The following is a 23781-nucleotide window of genomic DNA, read 5'->3' as shown; positions in this document are numbered from 1 at the left end:
GGAACAGGCAAGGGATTGGGGCAGAGGAGGGGTGCGGGGTGTATGAGGGGGCTCAGGTGCAGGAGAGTGTGGATTGCGGGAGGGAGCTCAGGGCAGCGGGTTGGGGTGCAGAAGGGGTGTGAGGTGCAGGCAGGGGGCTCAGGGCAGGGAGTTGGGGGGCAGGGTGCAGGAGGGGTTCGGGCTCCGGCCCGGCGCCGCTTACCTAAAGTGGCTCCGGGGTGGCAGCGGTGCGCACTGGGGCCAGGGCAGGCTACCTGCATGCCTGCCCTGGCCCCACGCCGCATCGGTCCAGGAAGCGGCCGGCACCACGTCCCTGCGCGGCCCCTGGGGGAGGGGGGGCACAGGGCTCTGCGCACTGCCCTTGCCACACCTCCAGGTACCTTCCTCGAAGCTCCCATTGGCTGTAGTTCCCCGTTCCCGGCCAATGGGAGCTGCAGGGGGCGGTGACTAGAGGCAAGGGCAATGCACGGAGCCCTCTGTGCCCCCCCCAGCCCCCCGGGGCTCCAGGTATGTGGTGCTGGCCGCTTCTGAGAGTGGCGCGGGGCCTGCAGCACCACGGGGGGGGGGGGGGGGGCAAACCCCCAGGCCCGATCCAAAGCCCTGACAGGGCAGATCTGGCCCACGGGCCGTAGTTTGCCCACCCCTGGTATAGGTAATCCAGCTTCCCAAGAGGCAGTAACTAGGTCAATAGAAGAATTCTGTCTCCTCCACTTACCTGTTTGAAGATCTCATCTTCTTCCCGCCGGCGCCTCTCTTCTACCTGGCGACGTCCACTCTCCTCTGCTTCCCGGATGCGCCGTTGCCTCTCAGCCAGCATGGCAAAAGCATGGATCTTCCTTTCTTCCTGAAGCCTCACCAGCTCTTTGGACAGGAAATCGAACATGTTCACTAATACCCTTCCTTCTATCCGAGCCAAGTGGTTCTCAACCAGTGAAAGCTTAACACACAAACAAACAAGAATTGTATTAAACACCGTGAAGAATGCAAGTCTCTTTCTCATAGAACCACCACAGGCACATGAAAGAGCACAAACCCCCACTCACACACAAGGCATAAGGCTAATTTATGTGTTCTGCATTTTTCTTTTAAAAACAGTGGACTTGATTCTGGGCTCTGCCATGGCCTCTGTATGCAGGCTCTGCAGAACTAATCAGTTGGGAATACTTCTTGGGAATTCCCGGTTGCCAAAGGACCACAGGAACGGTCCTATGCTGCCCCCCTTTGCAGCCCTTGGCCTAGAGGGGTGGCCAGAGTGCACTGTATGCCAGCTATTCTGGGCTGCTGACACAATGCATAGATTGTCATTGCATCAGAGAGTAAATCACAGCAGCTTTTCAGGCTACTCTCACTTAGACTGGGGATTGCTCCTGTTCTCAGACACAGAATGTGGGAGATACAAAAGTTGCATAAAACCACCTTCAGCAGTGCTTCCCCCTCATTTCTGTGCTGAGTTTAGTTGAGCCAGAATGAAGAATCAGGGCCAGTAGTCGCAAATACAGCTTCTACCTGGGATTCAGAAAGTCAAATCTACATCTTTATAGGTCAGATGTGTGCTAGAATAAATTGTCTAGAGGGCTGCACAATCACAAGTGCAAATAAATGTCTAACACTTCAGAGGATGCAAAACGTTTGTTTTGTACTATTTGTGACATCCTGGAACTCCAATATTCATCACTATCATGTAATTAGGATATGTTTTGTACAAAGTATGCCTTGTGAGGTATCATTCTAAAAGTCGTGATCTCTTAGACAATAATATCTCATTGGATTGTATGTGCCATCATCGAACGTGAAATTATGAAGTTTGGCTATGTATGTGTTACTGAAACATGTTGTGAAGTTGAAAACACTCACAAGCAGCCTTTCAGGTGCAACAGTAAAAAGGCCAAACAATGTTAATGGCTCATTGAGGAAATGCACACCATCACAAGGATTACCCCAGGAACTGTGTACAATAGAAACCTCTCAGAGATAGCACTGTTTGACCCAGGTCACAGCAAGAGAGCTTTCCAGCAAGTGGGAAGAAGATATAAAAGGGGGACAATAGCATCATGATGGTACCTCACTCTTGCTACAACAACACACCTGAAAACACTTGAGAGGCAAGGACTGAATTGTGGGAAGTGATGATCCCAGGCTAGAGAGATTTTTAGCCTGTGTATGAAAACCTGGGAAAGCCAAGGCAACTTGTGCCTTAAGAATCTGCAAGCCTGTTTATCAAAAAAGGTGAGAATTTGCAAATGTATATCGTACCTATCTAGTGTGTTAAGCTCAGTTTGCGGTTTTGTTCATATACTAAGGTAATCTACTCCTCATTGTTTTTGCTGATACAGACTAACATGGCTACCACTTTGAAACCTGCTTTGATATGTTTCAGAGTAACAGCCGTGTTAGTCTGTATTCGCAAAAAGAAAAGTAGTACGTGTGGCACCTTCGAGACTAACCAATTTATTTGAGCATAAGCTTTCGTGAGCTACAGCTCACTTCATCGGATGCATACTCATGCATCCAAAGAAGTGAGCGTGAGCATAAGCTTTCGTGAGCTACAGCTCACTTCATCGGATGCATACTCATGCATCCAATGAAGTGAGCTGTAGCTCACGAAAGCTTATGCTCAAATAAATTGGTTAGTCTCTAAGGTGCCACAAGTACTCCTTTTCTTTCTGCTTTGATATGTTTGCTATATCTTATAATCACTTAAAATCTATCTTTTGTAGTTTTTAAACTTGTTTTGTCTACAACCAGTGTGTGTGGAAATTATAACTTGGGGCAGAAAGCTGTTACATCTCTCTCTCTCCACATTGAGGGAGGGGGTGAATTTTATGAGTTTATGCTGTACAGTTCCCCGTGCAGTGCAAGATGGTGTAATTTTGGGTTTACATTCCAGAGGGGGGGTGCGTGCCTTAGCAAGTGGGAGGTGCCTTAGCTGAGCCTTCCCATGCAGAGTTGATCTCAGCATGTGTGTGTGTGAAGCTGCAGCTTGGTGTGTCCCTGTCTGTGTGTCTCCTGGTGAAAGAGAAAGCTTGGAGAGCGTGGCAACTTATCACAGCCCCACAGTGTGAAAGGGAGCTCAGGCGGGCTCAGTGATACCCCACTTCCAAGTGGCACCTCATGGGAACCCATCACACTAGTCTCTTGCTGGGACCATCTGTGGGGACAGACAAAGACCTTTCCTTTCTCATCTGAACACTGGAGTGTAGCAAGATATAATTACTATACTTTGCCTCACTCGCAACTTTCATCCAAGGAGCTCACAACGCTTTATAAACATTAATTAATAAAACCTCACAATGCCCCTTGAAGCGAGGTAGGTCTTATCCCATTTTACAATTGGGGAAACTGAGGCACAAAGGTGCAGTGACTTGCTGAGGTCATACAGGGAGCCTGATTCTCTACTGTTTTATATATTGTGTTGTCATTTATACCTGTGCAAGATAAGTGTAATATGCTTGCAGATCCAAATGGTAGTGATTTACACTCACTTCACCTCTGAAGCAAACAACACAAGATTCCTGGTAGTGGAAACCAGATCCAGGGAATCTGTGACAGAGCTGGGAATAGAGCCCAAGTCTCCTTAACCACCTTCTACCCCCCTAACCCTAATCACATTGTTTTATGGGATTTGTGAGGATGATTGTGCTCTGGCAATGTAATGATATTGTGTAAGCTCATTATCTCCAGTATGGACTACAGGGCAATAAGTTTAGGCAAAAAGCATTTTCTGAAGCTGGTTCAGATGTTGTGCCATTGTTGCAATGTCTCAGCAGGCAGTGGAATGTGCCTGTTATAAACTCAAGTAAACAAAACAAAACAATCCTGACTAGCAGCCAGTAATAAACAGGCTTTCCTGTGTTATGTACCAGTTTCCAAGACACTACACGTTTCCAAACCAGCATCCAACAGAATGTGAAAATGTCACTGTAACACAGAGATGGAACTGAAAGTGTTCCTCTCGTGCCCCAGATGCTGTGAGGATGATGGAGGGAAGAGGATTTAATCTTCCCACTATACCAGCAGATAATATGGGACTACCATGAACTTAATACTTGGTTTTTGCTATATGTAAGGATTTCCTGGGCAGGACAGAGATACTGCTGAAGACATTCCAAGATTAATGTTCTATCAGAATTTTGCCTTAAGTCAACACTCCCTCAAAACATATGTGATCATACCCCTCTGTCCAAACTGATTACAGTCCTAGGTGCAGAATCACAAGTACTTTTATCCTCCCTATGTAGAATGCCTTGGGAAGTACTACCTGACAAAGCCAGTTTTAAACCATGATCTGCTGACATATAAAATGGCCAAAACAGCCTCCTAAAAATGAGAGTTGCTAATAGGTTTCTGAAATATGCACACAAATATAAAAATCTTTAACAGGCTTTTAGGTCAATTGGGGAGTTTTCCTTTTAAGAAGGTATAATTTAGGAAGGAGGACATTCACAAAACAGTACTGCTGTCATTAATTGTACTGCATAATGCACATCTCAGAAAGATCTTTACCCGTGTAAATTTGTTCTATTTTCCCTTAAAGAAAAGTACATGAAACTTACTACAAAGTTGTAGGTGAACCCTTTGCATGTGTTAATTAAAAGTTAAAAGGCCTGAGATTGGGAGAATTGTAGTCTCTCTTCCTCAGGTCCTGGGAAAGCAAAGCAAGGGGTGGAGGAAATGCCAGCAGGGTTAGTTCAGATTCCACAATGAGATTTCCAGATATAGTGATCTGTTTGATCTCATCTTCACCCTTTGATCTCTTTCTCTCCAAATGTCATTCTGGAAACTGAATTGACCTGCTGCTGGTATCTCCTCTATGCCTTGGCTCTGCTTTCCCAGGGCTTGAGGAAGAGACACTTCAAGTCTCCAAATCTCCGGGCTTTTAAATTTCATTTTTCCTTAGTTCAATAAAAGGGACTGTTCCCTACACCCCCGTGGTGTTGTGTGTGTGTTATGCCTAGAGTCCTACACTTCTGCCCTCTGCACATGAAGCAGCATCTAGAAATACTGAAATGCTAGAATGTCACTGCTCTGCTAAGAGGTTGGAAGTGAATAGAACGAGACTGAATGTGTCAAATCTCAAATAGGTTCTGGCCAGATGAAGAGGTCCAGGCCTATTTCTCTCTGGGAAAGGGGGACAGCGACTGCTTTAGCAAATTGACTCCACTGCTGGGGCACCATAAGGCCATTCACCTAGTATTAGTTGGTGGGTAAACCTTTCATGGCTATTTCTGCACAGCAGAGGCAGCTGAGAGGGTGTGAAGTTATAAGGGAATGGAATGCCTAAAACTAAGGGTACGTCTACACTTGAAGCTGGGGAAGTGAATCGCAAGTTGAAGAGACATACCTGCGCTAGCTCTGATCAATCTAACATACTAAAAATAGAATGTGCCCATGGCAGCATGAGCTGCAAGAGGGACTAGCTTCCCCAAGTACATAGGTAGCCTCTCTGAGGGGCAATCACTCAGGGCAGCTACTCCTCCTGCCACTCATGCTGCCATGCCTACATTCCACTTTTAGCATGCTAGCTCAATCAGAACTAGCACAAGCATGCCTCCTCAAGCTGGGAATCACACCCCCAGCTCCACATGTAGATGTACCCTAAGTATAATGACACAAAATCTGTTCAGCAAAATGGCTTACTGAGGGGGTGACATGCATGCCTCACTATGCTAACTGAAGGAAAGACTGTTATCAACTGCAGAGAAGTCAGCTGACATCAACCATGTGGATCATAATCTGGATGGACTGAGGCTTTCATGATGAGGCACATTTTTCATGAACTGAGAGACCTGGAAATTGAAGTCCTCTGTTTATCCACAAAGCAGGTACAGCATGGGCGGCAGCTATGCAAGCTTCTCAGGATGGAACCCATTATAGCAATAACAGAACACTTCAGTGCCCATGTCCATTCAGTCCTTTCCCTCAGCAAGGAAGCTAGTTTTTGTCACCTGTGATGGATTCTGCAACGTGGGCAACACATTCACTTTCTATAAATACGTTGGTATCGTTACAAGAAAAAACAGACATTTAAAAAGGGATGGAGGAATGGATGAGTGGTGGGGGGTGTTATCCTCTTTATCTTAATGGCCAAACCTTGTGCTCATGCAAGTCGCGTTGTCGCTGTAAGGCCAGCGTTACTTGCTTCTCTGCCTTCTTAAGCAGATTCCCATCCTCCTGAAGCGCGTGAGTGGTGCGCAGTTCCCGAATCAGTTCCAATCGCTTCTCCTTCCCTTCAAACATCTTTCACATAAAATGAACAGCCATGGGAATAAACAGAAGATAAAATCTGAGAGTTTTGCAAACAGAAAATATCCTTCTCCTCCAAAGTTGGAGTCAGCTGTTTCTATACCAGTTCTCTGTCTGTAGCACGTGGATCTTTGAGGAAAATCTCTGGTGCTATTGACAGGAAACCGAACTGACTGTAATGAATCCAAGGCCATATTCAGACACAAACCATAGTTGTCAGCTAAACCCCACATGTGCTGGATGAAGGACCTAACTCAGGTCCTTCTGCTCCAGAGAACAGACAGGTCTCTATTACTTACTCAAAGGAGAACCTCCATTATCTTTCAGTTGCATTAAGACCTACCCAGCCTTCTAGTCACTGGAGGGCATGACAAATAAACTTAGCAGATCTTTGTATACCCAGAAGGGGTTAGAGTTAAACACTTGCTGGACTGGACTTTAAATTGCTGGCAGAATTGCCAACGCCGTCAATTAAAAAATCAGATGTTCCCCCCTGCTCCCCCCCCCCCCCCCCAAAAAAAAAAGATTTCTTATGATGTTTAAAAGCCAAATATCATTTCTTTAGTCAGTCTACTGATTTTTGAGCTCGAAGACTGACTCTCTTGCCTCCCCTGTGGGGAGGGGGAGAAGGTGGGGCTTGTTTCAGGCAGAAAATTCAATTCAAGTATACGCTAAATACAATAAAAAATCTGGGGTGAGCCAATCTTTTCTTCCCCTTGACTAATAGGAATAGCTTTCTCCCTGATCCTTCCTCTGCCAGCTCCACCATGCACCCCCTTGGACACTCCTCAGCTCTCTCCCCATGATGCACCCTATCTCCTCCCCTGGGCCCTGTCCTTTTCTTTTCTCCCTTGTTCCAGTATCCACTGCCCCCTGCCCTTCCTCATACATGAGCCCAGCAATAGAAGGGCAGATGAACAGATAGGGTGCCTCTTCCTCACCTATCCCAGGGACTGTTCAGATTGTTTAGCACCATTCAGTGCAGAACTAAGGTTGTAGGGAGGGTGTTGATACTGCTTTTGCCCTCTGTGGTGTCCCCAGAACCAATCCCTTCCGTTCCCCCTACTTGGTTTAATGACTGCCGCCCTGCTGTGTGTGTGCAGTGGTGGGGAGTGGAGGCTCTGCGAGAGGGAGTGGTGCACTCTGGGGTGATAGGTAGGAAACGCAGTCCGAGCTACCAGCCCACATGTCCAAAAGCTTCATACCCAAGTCAGACAGAAATTTCTGAGCTGATGCTGGTGAGAAGCCTCTAAAAATGATGGGAAGCCTTGGCGGGGAAGCTCTCAAAATTTTTGTGAGAGTCAACATCTCTACAATGGAGTCAAAGACATTGTTCCTATCAGTCCACTCCGGATGGGAGAAAGACTCAGGAAACCCAATTTTCATATCAAACCATTTTCAAAACTGCATTACTTATTGATACAGAACCTATCATCTCTCACCTGGGTGTTGCATAAAAATTAGTCATCAGTAAAACAGAGCTAATCCCAATGGTACACAGAGAAGCAGCAGGTCTATAAAACAGACCCCCCCCACCCCCAAGATAGGCAAAATTATCAAAAGTGACCAAACCTGTACAGACAGGCCCAACACCAAGTCCTGAATACGGCCATAAAGGATATCAGCGAACGTTCTCAGGGAGAGAGTTCAACAGATAGGAACCTAGAAGTTCCTGTCAGAAGTTTGGGCTGGAGAGCAAGGACTTCAGCCTTGGAAGGATATGGGGTAAGGATATGAGGACATGTTGCTCAGCCACCTCAGGCCTGGATTAGTTCAGTGCTATTGGGAACAGATTTTTAATATACCCTCAATAACCACTTTCAGCATTTTGAAGACAGAAATAGTCAAAGGGACACAGAATACCATGTTCTGAATAGCTCTGCCTCGGATTAACTTCTGCAAAAAGATTACTGCCAGTTCTAGCTCCTCTTCTCTCTGCCAACACACAACAATAATCCAGTTACAATTATGTATTTATTTTAGGGAGGAAGCAGAAGGAAAACTGAATGAGCCCTCCATCTAACTAGCTTTCTCAGAATACAATTGATATAACTAGTTTCATTGCTCTTCCGATTTCCAGAGAATAGAAGATGAGTCAGAAAAATATATATTTCTATATTTTACAAAATATGGGACAGACAGACTATACAAAGATTTACACTGGGGATTCTGAGAGGGAATTCAGAGAAGAGTAACTGTAGCCTATAGGATTAACCTGCTTGCTTGTATATCTATATATATTTTTTCTTATAGTTTAAGTATTTGGTTTATTGTAATAAGTTTATAGATTTATTTTAAACAGATTGGCGAGCCTAAAACCCATACTATTAATATTAATAATTATTAATATTATTAATTAATTTAATTAAATACAAATTAAATATGAATTAAATTAATATTATTAGTACACCCTAAATCAGGCTACAGTAACATAAATGATTTGGGGGGATGGCAAGAATTACAATCTGGATTAAAAGAACTATATATATGTAGCTTGACTAAGTGGTGACTGAGATGGGAACACAATCATCATTTACATGTATTAACAGAATTAATTAACAGTATTAAGGAAGGGGAACTTTTAGGAAATTTCCCCTGAGTTTCATTCTCCTGGTAAGGCTTATTAGTGTAGCATAGTGAGTTTGAAGACCCAGTGAATGACAATTTGGAAGTAAACAAGTTGTATTATTTTGGGGTTTGTAACAGGGTGTGCTGTCCCTTTAAGGGAGGCTACAGGCCTACCACAGTTTGTTCCTGATTTCAGCTCAGAACAGGGGCTAGGATAGTGGGAAATGGGGCAGGACTATGTAAGGCAAACTCTGCTCAGACTTTAGAGCTATCACGGCATGGTTCTCCTTGCTGCCATCTCTGGAAGGGGCAAGGCTGGGACAGCTCAGGAGCTAGAAGGTCTGGGAGGAAGCCTGTGAAAGTGCTTGGTGTGGGATGGGGCAAAGGAAGCCTGGAGAGAAGAGGGGGATGGAATCCCAGAGAGGTTGTTCAGTGGAGTAAAAAACAGCTTGTGAGCCCTGCACTGTGAGGAAAAGAATCAGACTTGTGGGGAATGCAGAAGAAAGGGCCTGGGATAAGAGAAGTGGAGTGGGCTTGGGGCCTGGTGCATGCAACTGCTCTCACTTAAGGGTCTCTCCCAGCCTGGAGCTTCCAAAAAGCCCCTTCCCTTCCTTGCATCACGAGGGAAAACCCAAACAGACTGTTTTGTTACTCCAGAAAGGAAGAACTTTATAGTTTGGCTGGAAAGCTAAAGCTTAGCAAATCACCCAGCCAGCCAGAGGAAAAACTGAGGCATAAAATGCTTTAGTGGCAGAGGGAGACTGTGAACCACAGAGGGAACTAAGACAGCTGCCACGTGTTGTATTAATTAGGATGGAATATATAGTCCAAAGAGTCAAAGGTGTTAACATGGGCCTGAAACTATCCAATATTAAACAGTTTTAAATAAGGTTCGGGGTCTGGTATACAGAGAGCTCAGCCTGTTTAGCACCATGGCAAATACCCTTAAAAATCCTTTTTAACTTTAGATTAAAGATATGGAAAAGAGAGCAAAACAACATTTGAAATGTAAAGTATTAAGGGTTTCATTTTAATAGCACTCCTTATTCCCTCTCCCTTTAGCTGGGGAGAGTCTTGTTAGAAAGAAGCCCCCTCGTTTGACAGTAATGTATGGTATGTACAGTATGGTAATAACTGTTCTTATCTGGGGGTTGGGAGAAGAAACAGTTAGTTGAGATAGACTGGAGCTGTTGGAGTTGCTGGGGTTTTTAAAGTCCAATCCTGTTTTCTAAAAGACAAAACAAGATGAACACACACAAAACAGGGAGAGAAGAGAACAGCAGAGATAGACAATACAGCTTCTATCTCTGACGTTAAGTCTCACTTGCACCTCATCACCAGAGAAACACAGACACAGCACATGATCTTATCAGCCACTCTGAAACCTGGTAAACTTGTACCAAAATTGGGCTGTTTAGTGCACTGCATTTAGCTGCTTCTCTCTGGTCACAGGCTTACAGCAGTGCTGCAAAATACAGTCTTGGCTGGCTAAACCAGACTCTTATTAGAGAGAAGGAAAAAGGAGAGGGATAGGAAAGAGAAGAAATAAGGTGGAGAAGGGGAAGAACACACAAAGGGGCGGGGGATGTATGTGACAGTCTTATATCCCAGGTGGTAGCTGGGATTGAGCCGGAGCCAGTGGAGGTGACAATATCGTTTGGCTCCCTCTCTGTTGTCAGGATTAGGATGAAGAAGATCCAGAGTCCCAGGAGACAGTGGGGGATGGCAGCCACAATGGCTGCCATCTTTCAGTCAGCCAGAGTCGCAGTAGCCAGCTTTCCCCACAGTCTTTTTTTCAGGGCACTAAAAGAGATTGATGGATGGAATAGTCCACCCCCTCATTATTTTGTCCACAAATTAGGCCTAATTTCTCACACATCAGTTTTGGTTCACTGATTTCCAGTCCCATACTTTTCTTGTTTACCTGGAATGGCCTTAGCACAGTCTGTGAATTATAGCACTAGGCCTTTTTGTTTTGACTGATTCATTCTGTCTGACCTTTATACTTTTTCTCCCATCAACATTTACTAGTATAGGTAATTGTAACACTTTATACATTTTTGCTCACTTTTTACAGTTGAGCTCACAATTAGAGTAAATTTATAGGTCCAATTATTACAAACACACACAAAACGCCAGAGAAGTAAAAACAAAGCCCCACAGGGTTTATTTACATTCTTGTGGGATGGTAGATGCAGAGTTACTCCCTGAATTTGGAGCAGTACAGCTGGCAAGTTTTGTGCAATTCCACGATTTTTCTTGACAGTGAGGAAAACGTCACTGCTTTTCTCTTCTCAGCAGAGCACGTGAGGGGATGCAGAAACCTATCACGTGCACCCTGCAGAAGCAGGACGGGGAAGGGGGATCTACAGTCAGGATGGGGATTGAAGGAGCCTGGAGAAGACAGTGGGGACTGTCGGGTATTGGAGTGAGATAAAGGACAGCCTCTGAGCTTGTGAGAGTGTCACAGTTCCTGAGGTAAGTGCACCTCTGACCCTTTTATGGCCTTGTGGGCACACCCACTTAAGTCTCAAGTCTCTAGCTGTCATCTTTTGGGGGGCAATATCCCGCAATCTACTTCTTCTAGATCTGTGACTTAGAACAAAAGTATCAGAGAAATCATATCCTGAAAACAACTAACAGTTTATATGCCTGAGTGCCTTACCAGGTGTCACTCATCTCCCACAGGGAAACCCTGGTAGGTTTCAAGTACTTCAGGTCCTTTCTTGGGGCCCATATCTCTGGATCACAGTCTCATGTCAGTTCTTGGCTTGGGTTAGAATGACCTCTCTCCCTACGTCAGGGTGGTCATTTAATACAGTTTTCAGGACTTTGCCAGGCCTTCGTGAAGGAAAAGGAAGAGTTGTGGATGCCTAGATTAGTCTCTTCCATTCTGTCAGTCTTCCATTACATTCCCTTCTGTCGCTGTCATTCCAGCTTGCCAGATATAGCCTCTCGAGATGTTCATCTCTCAGCCAATGTCTCCACGATGGTTGCAACAGAAGTATCATCTTGTTCACAGAAAGCTCTGGCATCCAGGAGGGGTAACTGCAGAAGCAGCCCTACTCAGTCCCTGCATGATGGAAGATTCCAGCAGGGGACGCTTGATGAGACTGCCGCATGCATGAGTGCAATGCCTGATGCCTGATTCCCTGTACCTATCAAGGTTCTCATAGTACAGTAATTAGGTGAAAGTCTAACACTACAGTGCTTGTCAGTTTTATTTTTAAGTAAAAAACCCTGTACAGAAGACAAAACTAACTAGCTCCCATATTTTCCTGGACACTCCTTGAGTAACTTGATAGTGACTAATACAGGGCTTACAGCAAAAACTTCTAAAAACATCCAACTTACAATTGACGGTCTTAGCAGTGTTGGAGTTAGGGGCCGAGGAACAGGTTTTGTTATCTTCTGAAGGAAACGAAGGGGCTTCTTTGGCTCCTTAACTTTATTCTTCTTATCTAGCAGTGCCTGAAACAGTCATACAATTTAGGCTCTTTCCATACAGAGTTCGAAAACTGTACTAGATAGCACACGACACTAGGGCCCAGTCATGCTGTTATGGAATTACAATGGGAGTTGAGGGCATTCAGCACCTTGCAGGATTGTACCTTTAATTCTCTTACCTATTCCTTCCATCTCAGCTCAAAAGTCAGGTGTTGTACATTATTGTTCAATAGGGTGGTCAGAAGACCTTGATAGAGTTTCAAGTAAGTGTATATTTACAGTACCTTGCTGGCAAGTGCATAGACTGACACTCACTCTTGTGAAATGAGTCCAGAGAGTGTTTGATCTTAACCCCTAATACACTACATTTTGGAAAAGCACAGTTGGAGAACAATTTTACATTTCTAAAAAATGGAAATTCTGCTGAATCAATTATCTATGAATTATTTTTGCACTTTAAGTAACTACTTAGTATCAAGTACAGAGGCAACTTTCTTTGTAAACTGAAAGCAGTTAACAGCCTTTATAAACCAATCATAAATGATACACTGCCATAACTGGAATATGACCCCCTCTCTAGGCATATTTATTAAAAGTGCCAGATTTTAGAGTGCACAAAACGTCACTAACAGTGTTTGAAGACAAAGCAAAAAATGATATTCCAGGGGGTCTGTGACATACCGTACCTCAAAACAGCACCCTGTAACCCCCCATATTCATCATTCGTATATGTTTGTGATACTTTATACAAAGCATGCTATGTAAGGGGGGAGGGATAGCTCAGTGGTTTGAGCATTGGCCTGCTAAACCCGGGTTGTGAGTTCAATCCTTGAGTGGGCCATTTAGGGATCTGGAGCAAAAATTGGGGATTGGCCCTGCTTTGAGCAGGGGGTTGGACTAGATGACCTCCTGAGGTCCCTTCCAACCCTGATATTCTAAGATATGAAAGATCATGATCTGCTGAAACTCATTGTTCTGTCAATATATATATATGTTGTTAGTGTGCATGAAGTTATGAGATTTTGCTATAGGGTTGTTATTGATATATGTTGATGAGTTTTGGAGTTGCCCAGTGCTATTTCTCCAGTGACAATAAAGAAGGTGACCCACGCAGGTGTTAAATGACCATTGACCAGCAGGAGAATTGTAAACAAGAGATCTACTATTCAATAAGAGACAGTTGTGCAAGCACCATACAATGAGAATTGCTCAACTCTATGAATCAGTTGTGCAAGCACCACACAATGAGGACTGCTCGACTCTATGACTCAGTTGTCCAAACAATGGGGACTCAACAAGGCCCACCAGGACATGTCTAGGCCAGTATCCTCCCTGGGACATTAACTGAAAGTACAAGATAAGGGACAGGGGCATCATGAGGCCACCTCTCTCCTCCCCTATCCACATTGAAGGCAAAAAGAATGCTGGGAAAACAAAGACTCTGAACTGAGATTAGTCCCAGGCTAAGAAAGAAATTCAGCCTGTGTATTAAGACCTGTAACCTACCTGCAACATCCAATGAGAAAAGCTGTTTGATTCAAATCTTGCTTCGTCTAAATGTTTAGGATTTAGAATGCATATTTATTTATTATTTTCTTAAGGTAACTATCTCTGATCTTTATGCCTTCCACTTATAACCACTTAAAATCTATCTTTCTGAAGTTAACAAACTTATTTTAATGTTTTATCCTTACCAGTGAGATTATCTAAAGTGCTTGGGGAATCTGCTCAAGATTACAAAGGCTGGTGCATGTCCACTCTCCTTTGACAAAGTGGCAAACTAATTACTGAGCTTGCACTGTTCAAGAGAAGGTCTTGAGCAGTGTAAAAAGCTATATTTCTGTGGTGCAAGGCTGAGGGCTTGGGATATTTGCTGGTGTTTCCCTGTGTATAACTCATGAGTGACTTGGAGATCATTCATGCAATTTAGCTGGGTGTGCTTCTGCATGTTGGTGGCTGAGTGATAACAGCACCTGGAGGGGTTTGCTGCTTGTCACTGGCAAAGCATTATGAGAGACAGCCGCAGTTGGAGAGTTAAGGGGGGAAAGCGGTCCCACAGTTCCACATTGTACCCCGGGAATCCTGTCACAGCTTTGCAAATTTCTTCAGTCTAAATCAAATCTTAGAGTCTCATGTACACATCTCCTCCTATATAGTTTTGGAACACTTCCCCTCCCATTCACAACTGTATACTCTTGATGCTTGGAGAGCTCTAAAAATCAATATTGAATGCAGTATACAGTTCAGAAAATATCTACCTCTGTTGGTTATAATCCATATAATATTTTTAAAATACTGCTGTTATAGTTTCAGTTATTAGATGACTAAACTGGTACATTTCAGAAACTTTCAAAGATAGAAGTTATTTTCCCCTCAAATGTTCACTTATTTATTCAGAGCCACAGAAACCTGGCCTGAAGGCTCATATCCAACGTACAAAGATGTTGCGTGAAGAAAACAGAAAACAGCACAAGGAACCAGCAAAAAGAGCTGTAAACAGGGGAATCTGAGTGGGAGTTCTGTTGGAGGAGAAGGGATGAGGCAAGCTGTTCCTTCAGGACAGCATATGAGTTTGTGTGTGTTGTGTGATTTTTCTGTTTTGTGTTTTTTCTTTTTTCTCTTCAGTTTGCAGAGGCTGGTAGCGGGCAGTGTGCTTTGAGAGAAGCAGAACACTGATTAGGGGGCGGGGCTTCCCTGATTGGGGTCCTATAAAGGCAGCCAAACAGTCAGCCAGTGGCACAGGAGCCAACAAACAGAGCTGTAAACTGGGGAGTTTGAGTGGTAGTTTGTAGTGTTCTGGTTTTGTTTTGGAGCACTCACAGAGTCGGTGCCTAATCTATGTAATTGGTGACTCGCCTTGTCACCAGAGCTGATCCGGAGAACAGAAGAGTGTGCTGTCTGCCAGGAGCTAAGATAGGGGATGTAGACCTGAGGCTGAAAAGGACCCTAATGGGAGCAGGAAAAAATCCACTGATTGTCCTTAACATGGGAAACGAATCAGACAGCTAGCTAGATTCTCACTGGAACGTATCAAGGGAGACTATGCAAGGCTGGGAAGATGCTTAAGGCAGTGGCTCTCAACCTTTCCAGACTACTGTACCCCTTTCAGGAGTCTGATTTGACTTGTGTACCCGCAAGTTTCACCTCACTTAAAAATTACTTGCTTATAAAATCAGACATAAAAATACAAAGAATTGTCACAGCACACTATTACTGAAAAATTGCTTACTTTCTCATATTTACCATTCACTTACAAAATAAATCAATGGGAATATAAATATTGTAAGCACATTTCAGTGTATACTATACAGAGCCATATAAACAAGTAATTGTCTGTATGAAATTTAATTTGTACTGACTTTGCTAGTGCTTTTTATGTAGCCTGTTGTAAAACTAGGCAAATATCTAGATAAGTTGATGTACCCCCCCAGGAAGACCTCTTCATAGCCCTGCATACCCCCGTTGACTTAAGGAAATGGAGGGTCAGGTGATCTTCAGTGGGCTTCTACCTGTCCCTAAAGGAAGAGAACGAAGGCAAAAATTAAGGGAATTTAGTTAGGGAAGTGGACTGGACTGAAGAACATATACACCAGGCCCTTTAAGACACCCTGTTTGTGGGATACTTTCTCAAGGTTAAAAAGTGTAAACATCTGAATATCTCATTTTAATTAGTACTTCTCACATATTAAGTAGTTAGACAATTTTTCTGAACTTGGGTGCAAAATATTTTCCTTGAGAGTAGATCCTTCTTGTAGAGGAGACATAACTGAGTGGTGCTTGCCACCTGATTGAATATGAGAACCAAGACCTCCCTGTAAAATATGGGACCACCTAGCTCACTTGTGCCCCTTTTTTATTGTCCCGGAGAACATTGTGAACAGAAAAGGACAGCTATGCTCTTGGCCTTTAGAGAAAGTGCATGATTGTAGCTACGGATACTATATGACATCAGTGGTACATCTTGGCTGATCAGGACTGGAGTTTTACCTCTTAGGATCTATCTAATCACTCTAATCTTTTATCATTAACCTTGGATTAAGTTGTTCCATGAATGATATTCCCTGTTCTTGAAGCTGGCATAAATTTTTTGCACTACTCTAATTCCAACGAACTGTGGCCTTCTGAGTTCCCCCGGGGCAACAGCACAAAGGAGGACAGGGATGATGGGTCCTGAGAGATTAAGGAACTTCTGGAGAAGTCAACTGGAATCTCTCACAATGGTATGTTGGTGCCAGAGTCCTTCGTTCTTATCCAAGACATCAAAGACCTGACAGATGTGATCATTTGACATCTATTATTATGTCCAGAAGTGACAGACTGCATGACATCATTTAGCTGTTGGTAGTGTTGACAAATTCATGTTACTCTGGAATACAATCTGGACTGTGTGAAGGCTCCTTTAGGGGCCTTTTTCAGAAAGGGTGCTCCAATGAGCAGGTCCTCTTAGCGTGGGTATACATAAACCCTTTTTTGCCCAAGGAAAACACTTTGGAAAACATCCTTAGAGGCAGGTAGGCCAAACACAAAGCAGCATAGTGGTAACATTATGTGTTGCATGTGAAGTTGAGAGATTTTCTGTGGGAGGCTCATGTAATATGTGTAGATAGGTGTTCTTAAGATCAATTAGTAATAGCTGCTTTTCTTTAGAAATTGTTGCTATGTTGGAATTTAGGGTATCTATCCTGAACTGTGGTGACAGCAGGAATCTGTTCAAGAATTTCCAGTTGAGCACTCCTCAGTCTTCGGCATGTTTGGGCACTGGAAAGAGGACTGACTAAAGCCCTAAGCCTTCTTGTTCCCTGGGAAATCAATTATCCTAGTTTGAAACAGATGGCATTTTAGTCTTTATATGCTGAGGTTTCAACTGGAGGAAGAGGGAGAAGCCAGTAACCCTGGTTTTGGAGTGCCATTTAATTCTAAGATGTAGGCCAGGCTTCTCTCCCATTTCTTCCCACATTTCCTTTTTTACAGGAGCTTATCTGGAGGAATACAAAGTCCACCTAATACTCCTGAGAATGGTTTCAAGTTACTTCTCAAAAAACTGATTCTGAGTTTCCTCCTGTGTGGGCTCTAGCCCCAAGTCTGAAAAAAAGCTGCCTATGCTCTCAGAAAGACAACTGAGTTTCCCCTGAATTTCCTCATCCCTTTTTTGTCCCTTTAGAGCCTTTACCATGGGAAAATTTGTATTGTGGCAAACTAGAAAACGAAGAGATGGAGGAACAGAGAGTCCTTGAATGGCTTGCTCATCTTTTACTGGGAAAACCAAGCCTTCAAAATTTCCTTTGCAGAGGACTTTGAATCCTGTGCTCAGAATCTAAAGCTTCTTTCCTGATGCCTTTAATCTTTCCTTCACTGTTTCTCAGGTTCATGGGGCGGGGGGGGGGGGACGGGGGGGACGGACGGACGGGACAATATTAATTAGCCTCTCAGGACCCAACCACTGAGCGTATTCTGATCTTACAAGGTTCCCTCTCCCCCTTATTTGTAGGACAGAAGGAGACTACCACTAAAGAGGGGATCTGAAGGGAGAACTGTACTGCTGCTGTGCTAGAGAAGTAAGGGTAACATTTGAAAAGATCACTCTTAAGATGATCCCTAAGTGGTTTCCTTAAACTTTATAGCTGCTCTCTAAACCCCTTCCTGAGGAAAGGGCAGGGAAAGCTTTCACATGGCACAGCCATGGTGATTCACTGAATCCTATAGAAAGGCAGAAATAGCTCCAAAAGGGCTGACTCACACCTTGTTAAAGAAAGCAGGGGAAACAGTCAGAAATAAGTGGTAAGCCAAGAGGCCTTTTACTGCCTGCTTTCTTCATGTCTGGGTTGCTCTCTCTGTCATCCCTCCAGGGCTGTCGGTGTGGAAGAGAGTAAGAAAGGTAGGGCTTGGTCAACCCACAGCAAGTAGGGTTATGTTAACCCTGGCATTTTTGCACCCTTTTCTGCCAACTTCTCTCTCTGGCTGCCTGTGAGGCATTCCTGACAGAACAACCTGTCCAGATATGCTACGCTAGAAGCTGCTGCAGCCAGCTACCTCAGTATCAGAAAGGGGTTTCTGGCAATCTTGCTGCAGAGCCCCCCAAAGCTAAATAACAGCCCAACAATGCTTAGAATCCAATAAGCTGACTATTAAGATAAAAAGAATCCTTTTCTGATTGTTTTATTTTCTTGTTCCTTGGAGCAGAAGAACGGGTTAAGCCTCCCTGCAGTTGATGGAGCCAGTTCAAGCTGACTAGCGGGGTCTTCAGGAGCGTGGCCATCCCCATCCTGCCTTGATTGACAGGTCTGGCTCTGCCTCCAACTAACCACAGGTAGGAGTAAGACCCATTGTAATAGTTATGCAGATTTTTGTGGAAAAAAGAATGTGTATTTTAGGTGTTTTTAATTCAATAAATAAATGTTTTCCCCCTTTTGAAAAATCCATCACAGTAGACCAGATCCATGGCTGTTGTAAATCAGTGCAGCTCTACTGAAGTTATTTGAGCTATGCTGATTTATAGCAGGTAAGAATCATAGAATATCAGGGTAGGAAGGGACCTCAGGAGGTCACCTATTCCAACCCCCTGCTCAAAGCAGGACCAATCCCCAATTTTTGCTCCAGATCCATAAATGGCCCCCTCAAGGATTGAACTCACAACCCAGGGTTTAGCAGGCCAATGCTCAAACCACTGAGCTATCCCTCCCCCCCAAATCTGGCCCACTACCTCTATTTTCACTCTGAATTAAGTCTCCCCTTCTCCATCTATTTCTCTCAGCTGACACTAAGGAAAAGAGCCATCATTACTGACCAGCCAACTCTGGGGACCACTTGTAATCCATGACTACAGTTTGGGAATCTTTACTATAGTCTGTCAAAACCATGAGAAGTCCTTTAGACAGACAGACAATGCAATTGCTGAAATTGGAATTTAGCCAGAAAACCATGAGCTGACATCTCTAACTCTTGGAAGAATGCCAGGCGTATCTTGCCATCTGATCATGACCACAGGTGATCAGGACCTTGGTTTTATGCAGAAGACACATGACACCTCCAATAGCATAGAGCAGAGATGGGCAAACTATGGCCCGCAGGCCACATCCGGCCTGTCAGACCTTTTAATCTGGCCCTCAAGCTCCATTGCTCCACTCCAGCGCTCCGGTTGGGAAGCAGGGCTGGGGGCTTGCTCTGCTCCGTCTGAGGCTGGGGGCTTGCATGACGGGCATGAGGGCATGCATGTTACTCTGGCTGCAAAACCCGAATGTGCTTTACGCGCCATCAGAGCCTGGAATGTGCGAGCCCACGTGCCTGCTACTTCTTGGCTTAGGTGACGCTGATGTTTTAGTAGTGTTAATTTTCCATTGTTGAGGATAAAACAAAGAGTAGTTGGCCAGGGAGCACTCAATAGCAGTTTTCAAAGTTGTGGGCTGTCGGAACCTACGTGGGAGGAGATTTCTGAGAGCAGGGAGCTGGTGAATCTCAGTGAGTTCTAATGACTGGAAGCTGATGCCCAACAAATCCAGGCTAGAGAGAAAGGGCGTGGAAAGGGGGTAAGTTTGGTTTAATTATTGTAATACATTGTTATGATGGTATATTTATAATAGTATGTAAGGTTTTATGTTTATTTCTTCTAAAATGTATCTTTATTAAATAAAGTTTATTTGAATATCTCTGAAGTGTCAATTTCGTGAGCATTCATGGCCTGCCATACAGTTTCCATACCCAGATGTGGCCCTCAAGCCAAAAAGTCTGCCCACCCCTGGCATACAGTCTACCACCACAGGGGGCATTAGTTCAGTACTGACTCCATAAAGACAGCTCCTTAGCACTTCCTACACATCTGAAGTTTTTTCCTTGAAAATTTTCCCTCCAAGTAGTGACCAAATCCAACACTGTCTTTCATAAGATCAGATGACTGAATTTGAGGTAGTATGGTAGTTATTTCAATGCAAGATTTCAGTTCTATTAACAGAAAGTTACTGCCTGTATTAAATATATTATTGAGCTACATTAAAACAAGAAAAAAATTATATACACACACACTATGCATGACTACATATTTCTTATCAACTGGATTTGAAGAAAAAACTAATAAAACTGATGAAATGGTATGTATAACAAATAATATTCACTTTAGGAATGCCGTATCCAATAGGCCTGATTTTCAGAAACACAAGTCTGTAATTGCAACACAAGATGCATGCCTTACAATTCACCTACAATTTACAATTTCAACTGTAAACACTGTGACTGCATGTGCAGATAGGGTATTTGCTTAGACATTGGTCATTTACAGGTGTGGACAACAGATTTGCTTGCACAGATGTAGTGACAACCATGTGCATTTTATGTATTCAGACAATCAGACGATACTTATCTAAGTTGCTAGGTAACAGCAGTGATCTGCTTCCACTGATCTAATCCAATTTGGATAAGTTGGGACAATTGACCCACTTTACTTCAGATGTGCAGAATTTTGAAAATTCTGATTCTGCTTTGGTTTATTTAAATAATAATAATTTGACATTTTAACCAATAGGTTTGTCGTATTTTTAAATTTTTTTTAAAGAGATGGGGAAAGGAAGGCAAGCATAGGGAAGAGGAGAACTGCTGATTTACATCAGATTTCACAGTCTCATCACATTTTCATACGGCAGAAGAAACAAAGAGGAGGAAAAATGGACGTCCGTGAATGACTGGGGATGGGAAAGAGAGAAAGCTACTCCTTCTGCCAAACTAGGAGGCTTTCCACAGGGTATGCACAGAAGAGGGAAAATGTGGAAGAGATAGAAAAAGGGAGACTAGTTGAGTTCAGAACAGTACTCATCATGCCAAATGACAACCCACTAGTTATTAATATTTGATATGTTCTCTCCCTGAAGATGGCCTTATTTCTGTCTTTATAAAAGCATTAAGAGGGGAATTTAGGAAGTGAATTTGGAGATAGTTGACAGCTCTGCCTTCCCAATAGCATTTCCATGTAAGGTGCATCTCAAATCTAGAAAGAATTTACTTGCTCTTGGCTGCAGCACCATACCTGGTGAACCTGTGCCAGCTCCATATCTAGCCTAGCAGTCCGCTTAATAAACCCTTCTTTAGTGGTGGTGCTCTTGGGTTTCGGAGCTTTGGTCCGGGGCTGAGTGACAGAGCCTGGGAGAGATGCCTCCAGTTCAAGCAATCCTAGAAAAGATGGAGTGAGATCATGAGACAGGGCGGAAGAAGAGAGAGATATTTGAATTGTTGTACAGGCTTATGCTAATATTTTTAGTCAATAACATATAATTTGAGATTTTCCAAGCTGCCTTACCCTCGTAGGTGTTAAGAAAGTGGTTTTTTACTACATAACGTTCAGAATGGTTGTCCGGAAAATAACCAATTCTGGACAGAGGTCCATAGGGCTGTGATGCATAATCAGTATAGTCCCTGATGACATCTCGTCTCTCCAACTTCCCCTCCACATTCTTCCCTTTAGCTATCAGCTTTCTCATTGCTGAAAAGGAATTGCAACCATGAGACATTCCCTGACATGTACAGTTCTGAAAGAGTCATATCCTAAGAAATTCAGTCAGGCTGTCATTCCTCTAGTATGAAGTGTGGCTGACAGACCAATATGGCCCAAGGAGTTCTATAGTGTGGTCTGTGGATGTCCTCATCTTGAATACACAGCTGCAGCCTTGTAAAAATGGAATGGCGAGAGATAGCTTGGTATGGAAACTAAGTCCCCCTTCTACTATTTCCTTATCCTCCAAATTACCTTTTATATGTTCGTGTTTAATTTTTCTCACTCTCTCTTCTTTGTCTTGCTGACGGTTAAACCAATGGGTGTCCAAACGATTGACATCCACCTCATTCTGACCCTCCTCTCGTCTCCTCAAAAGCTTCTTTAAAACTTCTAGTCGAACATCTTGCAATCTTTAAGAGAAAAAAAGGCAAGGTATAAATGGAGGTGTTCACAGAGCTCCCAAACTGCACTGCTATATTTAAACACAACCTACCCATTGACCTATCCGTAAAATACAGTCAGACTGCAAATATCACATTTTAGTCTTTTCATTTTTAAAAGTGAGTTTATCCCTGGTGCATTTTTTCACCAAAAAACTCCCCAAAAGTCAGTGTACTTCAATTTCAGTGTGGTTCCTCCATGCCCATTCAGAATTTCATCTATTCTGAATACCCCAACAAGAGTACCATTTGTGGTGGTGGTTTTTCGGAGGAATTGGACTCAAATTACAAAAAATGATGACCTTCAGTCACTAATGAATAGGCAACCTAGAGATAAAAGTCCATGCATCCTACTGCCAATCCCCTGACCTACTTGATTTCAAACTCCACTTAGGTTCCTTACAACTGAAAGAGCAACACTGGGTCCAATTTGCACCTACTTTTCTATTTCCTGTTCTCTAAAGGCCCACTCTTTTCTCTCCATGTCATCCATCATCTTCCTCCTCTTCTCAGTTTGTGAGAGATCACCAAGTGGTGGTAGAGTTGCTTCCCAGGCACGTTTCTCCCGGGCACGTTCAATCATCTCCACCTCAGCTTGTCCCGCTGGAAGACCCCGCCCTTACAGGGACAAGAAGCAGTAGTTCTTTAGAAAGATTGTGGGGCAGGGCAATATCCATGAGTAACATATAAAGCTATTAGAGCGATAAGCACAGTCGAAAATCCTAAATAGAGAGAGAATACTTGACAGATGGAAGTTAACAAATCTGAGGCAACAAGCTCAGTGAGTTTTAAAAATGTGAATAGTCTGCAGTTACCATGATTATGGTAACAGTAAAAAGGGGGTTGTCATTCCTCCTGCTCCTGGGCATAAAGAGATCCGTTTGGGGGTGGGGAAAGGTAAGAAAGAAATTTCCCTTCCAAGGAACAGCATTCATATTTAGATGCATTTTGAGGATTGACACCTTACTCTGAAGCATCCAGCATTCATCACTGTTGGAGGCAGGTGGCATTCGTAGTAGTGGAAAGAAAAATGAAAATCATCATAATAATAATAATTTGCACTTACAATATCTTTTGCCATTTAACAAAAAGATCTCAAAACACCTTACAAAATGCCTCACAATTGGCCTGTTATGCAGGTAAATATTTTTATTACACCCATTTTAAAGCTAGATAAACTGATACATCCCAGTGAAACACAGCAAGGTAATGTCAAAGCTGAGAGAACTGACATCTGATAGAGAGAAACAGCAATTCTGCCATTCTCAAGGGAAGAGAGCACTATTATTGTAAAGAAATGTTTATGGTTCTTCCAACTCACCCCAAGTGAGAGTGGCAAGTGTCAGCAATTCAGGGATTGAACCCAGAGGTACTACATATTCTGGGGAATACGGGTCAGTCTGAGCTTCGCCATCCCGATAATCCGTCTGTGTACCCAGAGTTCGTGATGTGGGGGAGCGTGATCTGTCACTGGTGATGGAGGGGTAAACATATGGCTCTGTTCTAAAAAACAAACATGAGCCAGAACATGTTTTTGTATATGCTGTCACATTAATTTTTTAAAACTTGAGATAATATTCATTACAGATGTGATTTTCAAAAGTGCTC

General features: G+C 43.5%; 1 protein-coding gene across 4 annotated transcripts in view; it reads right to left on the bottom strand.

Annotated features, from left to right (window-relative positions):
- CFAP91 (cilia and flagella associated protein 91) overlaps positions 1–23781 on the bottom strand; it is a 61164-nt gene that overhangs the window by 22597 nt on the left and 14786 nt on the right. For all 4 annotated transcript variants that reach the window (XM_037909623.2, XM_043538731.1, XM_043538729.1 and 1 more), the window contains 9 exons: positions 23495–23676; positions 22614–22791; positions 21986–22143; positions 21539–21721; positions 21269–21411; positions 12166–12282; positions 8107–8178; positions 6091–6237; positions 716–937 (listed from right to left, as the gene is read on the bottom strand). In XM_037909623.2, coding sequence (XP_037765551.1) covers positions 716–937; positions 6091–6237; positions 8107–8178; positions 12166–12282; positions 21269–21411; positions 21539–21721; positions 21986–22143; positions 22614–22791; positions 23495–23676 — 1402 coding nt within the window. The remainder of the gene's footprint in view (positions 1–715; positions 938–6090; positions 6238–8106; positions 8179–12165; positions 12283–21268; positions 21412–21538; positions 21722–21985; positions 22144–22613; positions 22792–23494; positions 23677–23781) is intronic.

The sequence above is a fragment of the Chelonia mydas genome, chromosome 1, assembly GCF_015237465.2.
Source record: "Chelonia mydas isolate rCheMyd1 chromosome 1, rCheMyd1.pri.v2, whole genome shotgun sequence".
Lineage (NCBI taxonomy): Eukaryota > Metazoa > Chordata > Testudines > Cheloniidae > Chelonia > Chelonia mydas.
The sequence above is the reverse complement of the archived record's forward strand: the minus strand, read 5'-3'. Positions and strand labels throughout refer to the sequence as shown.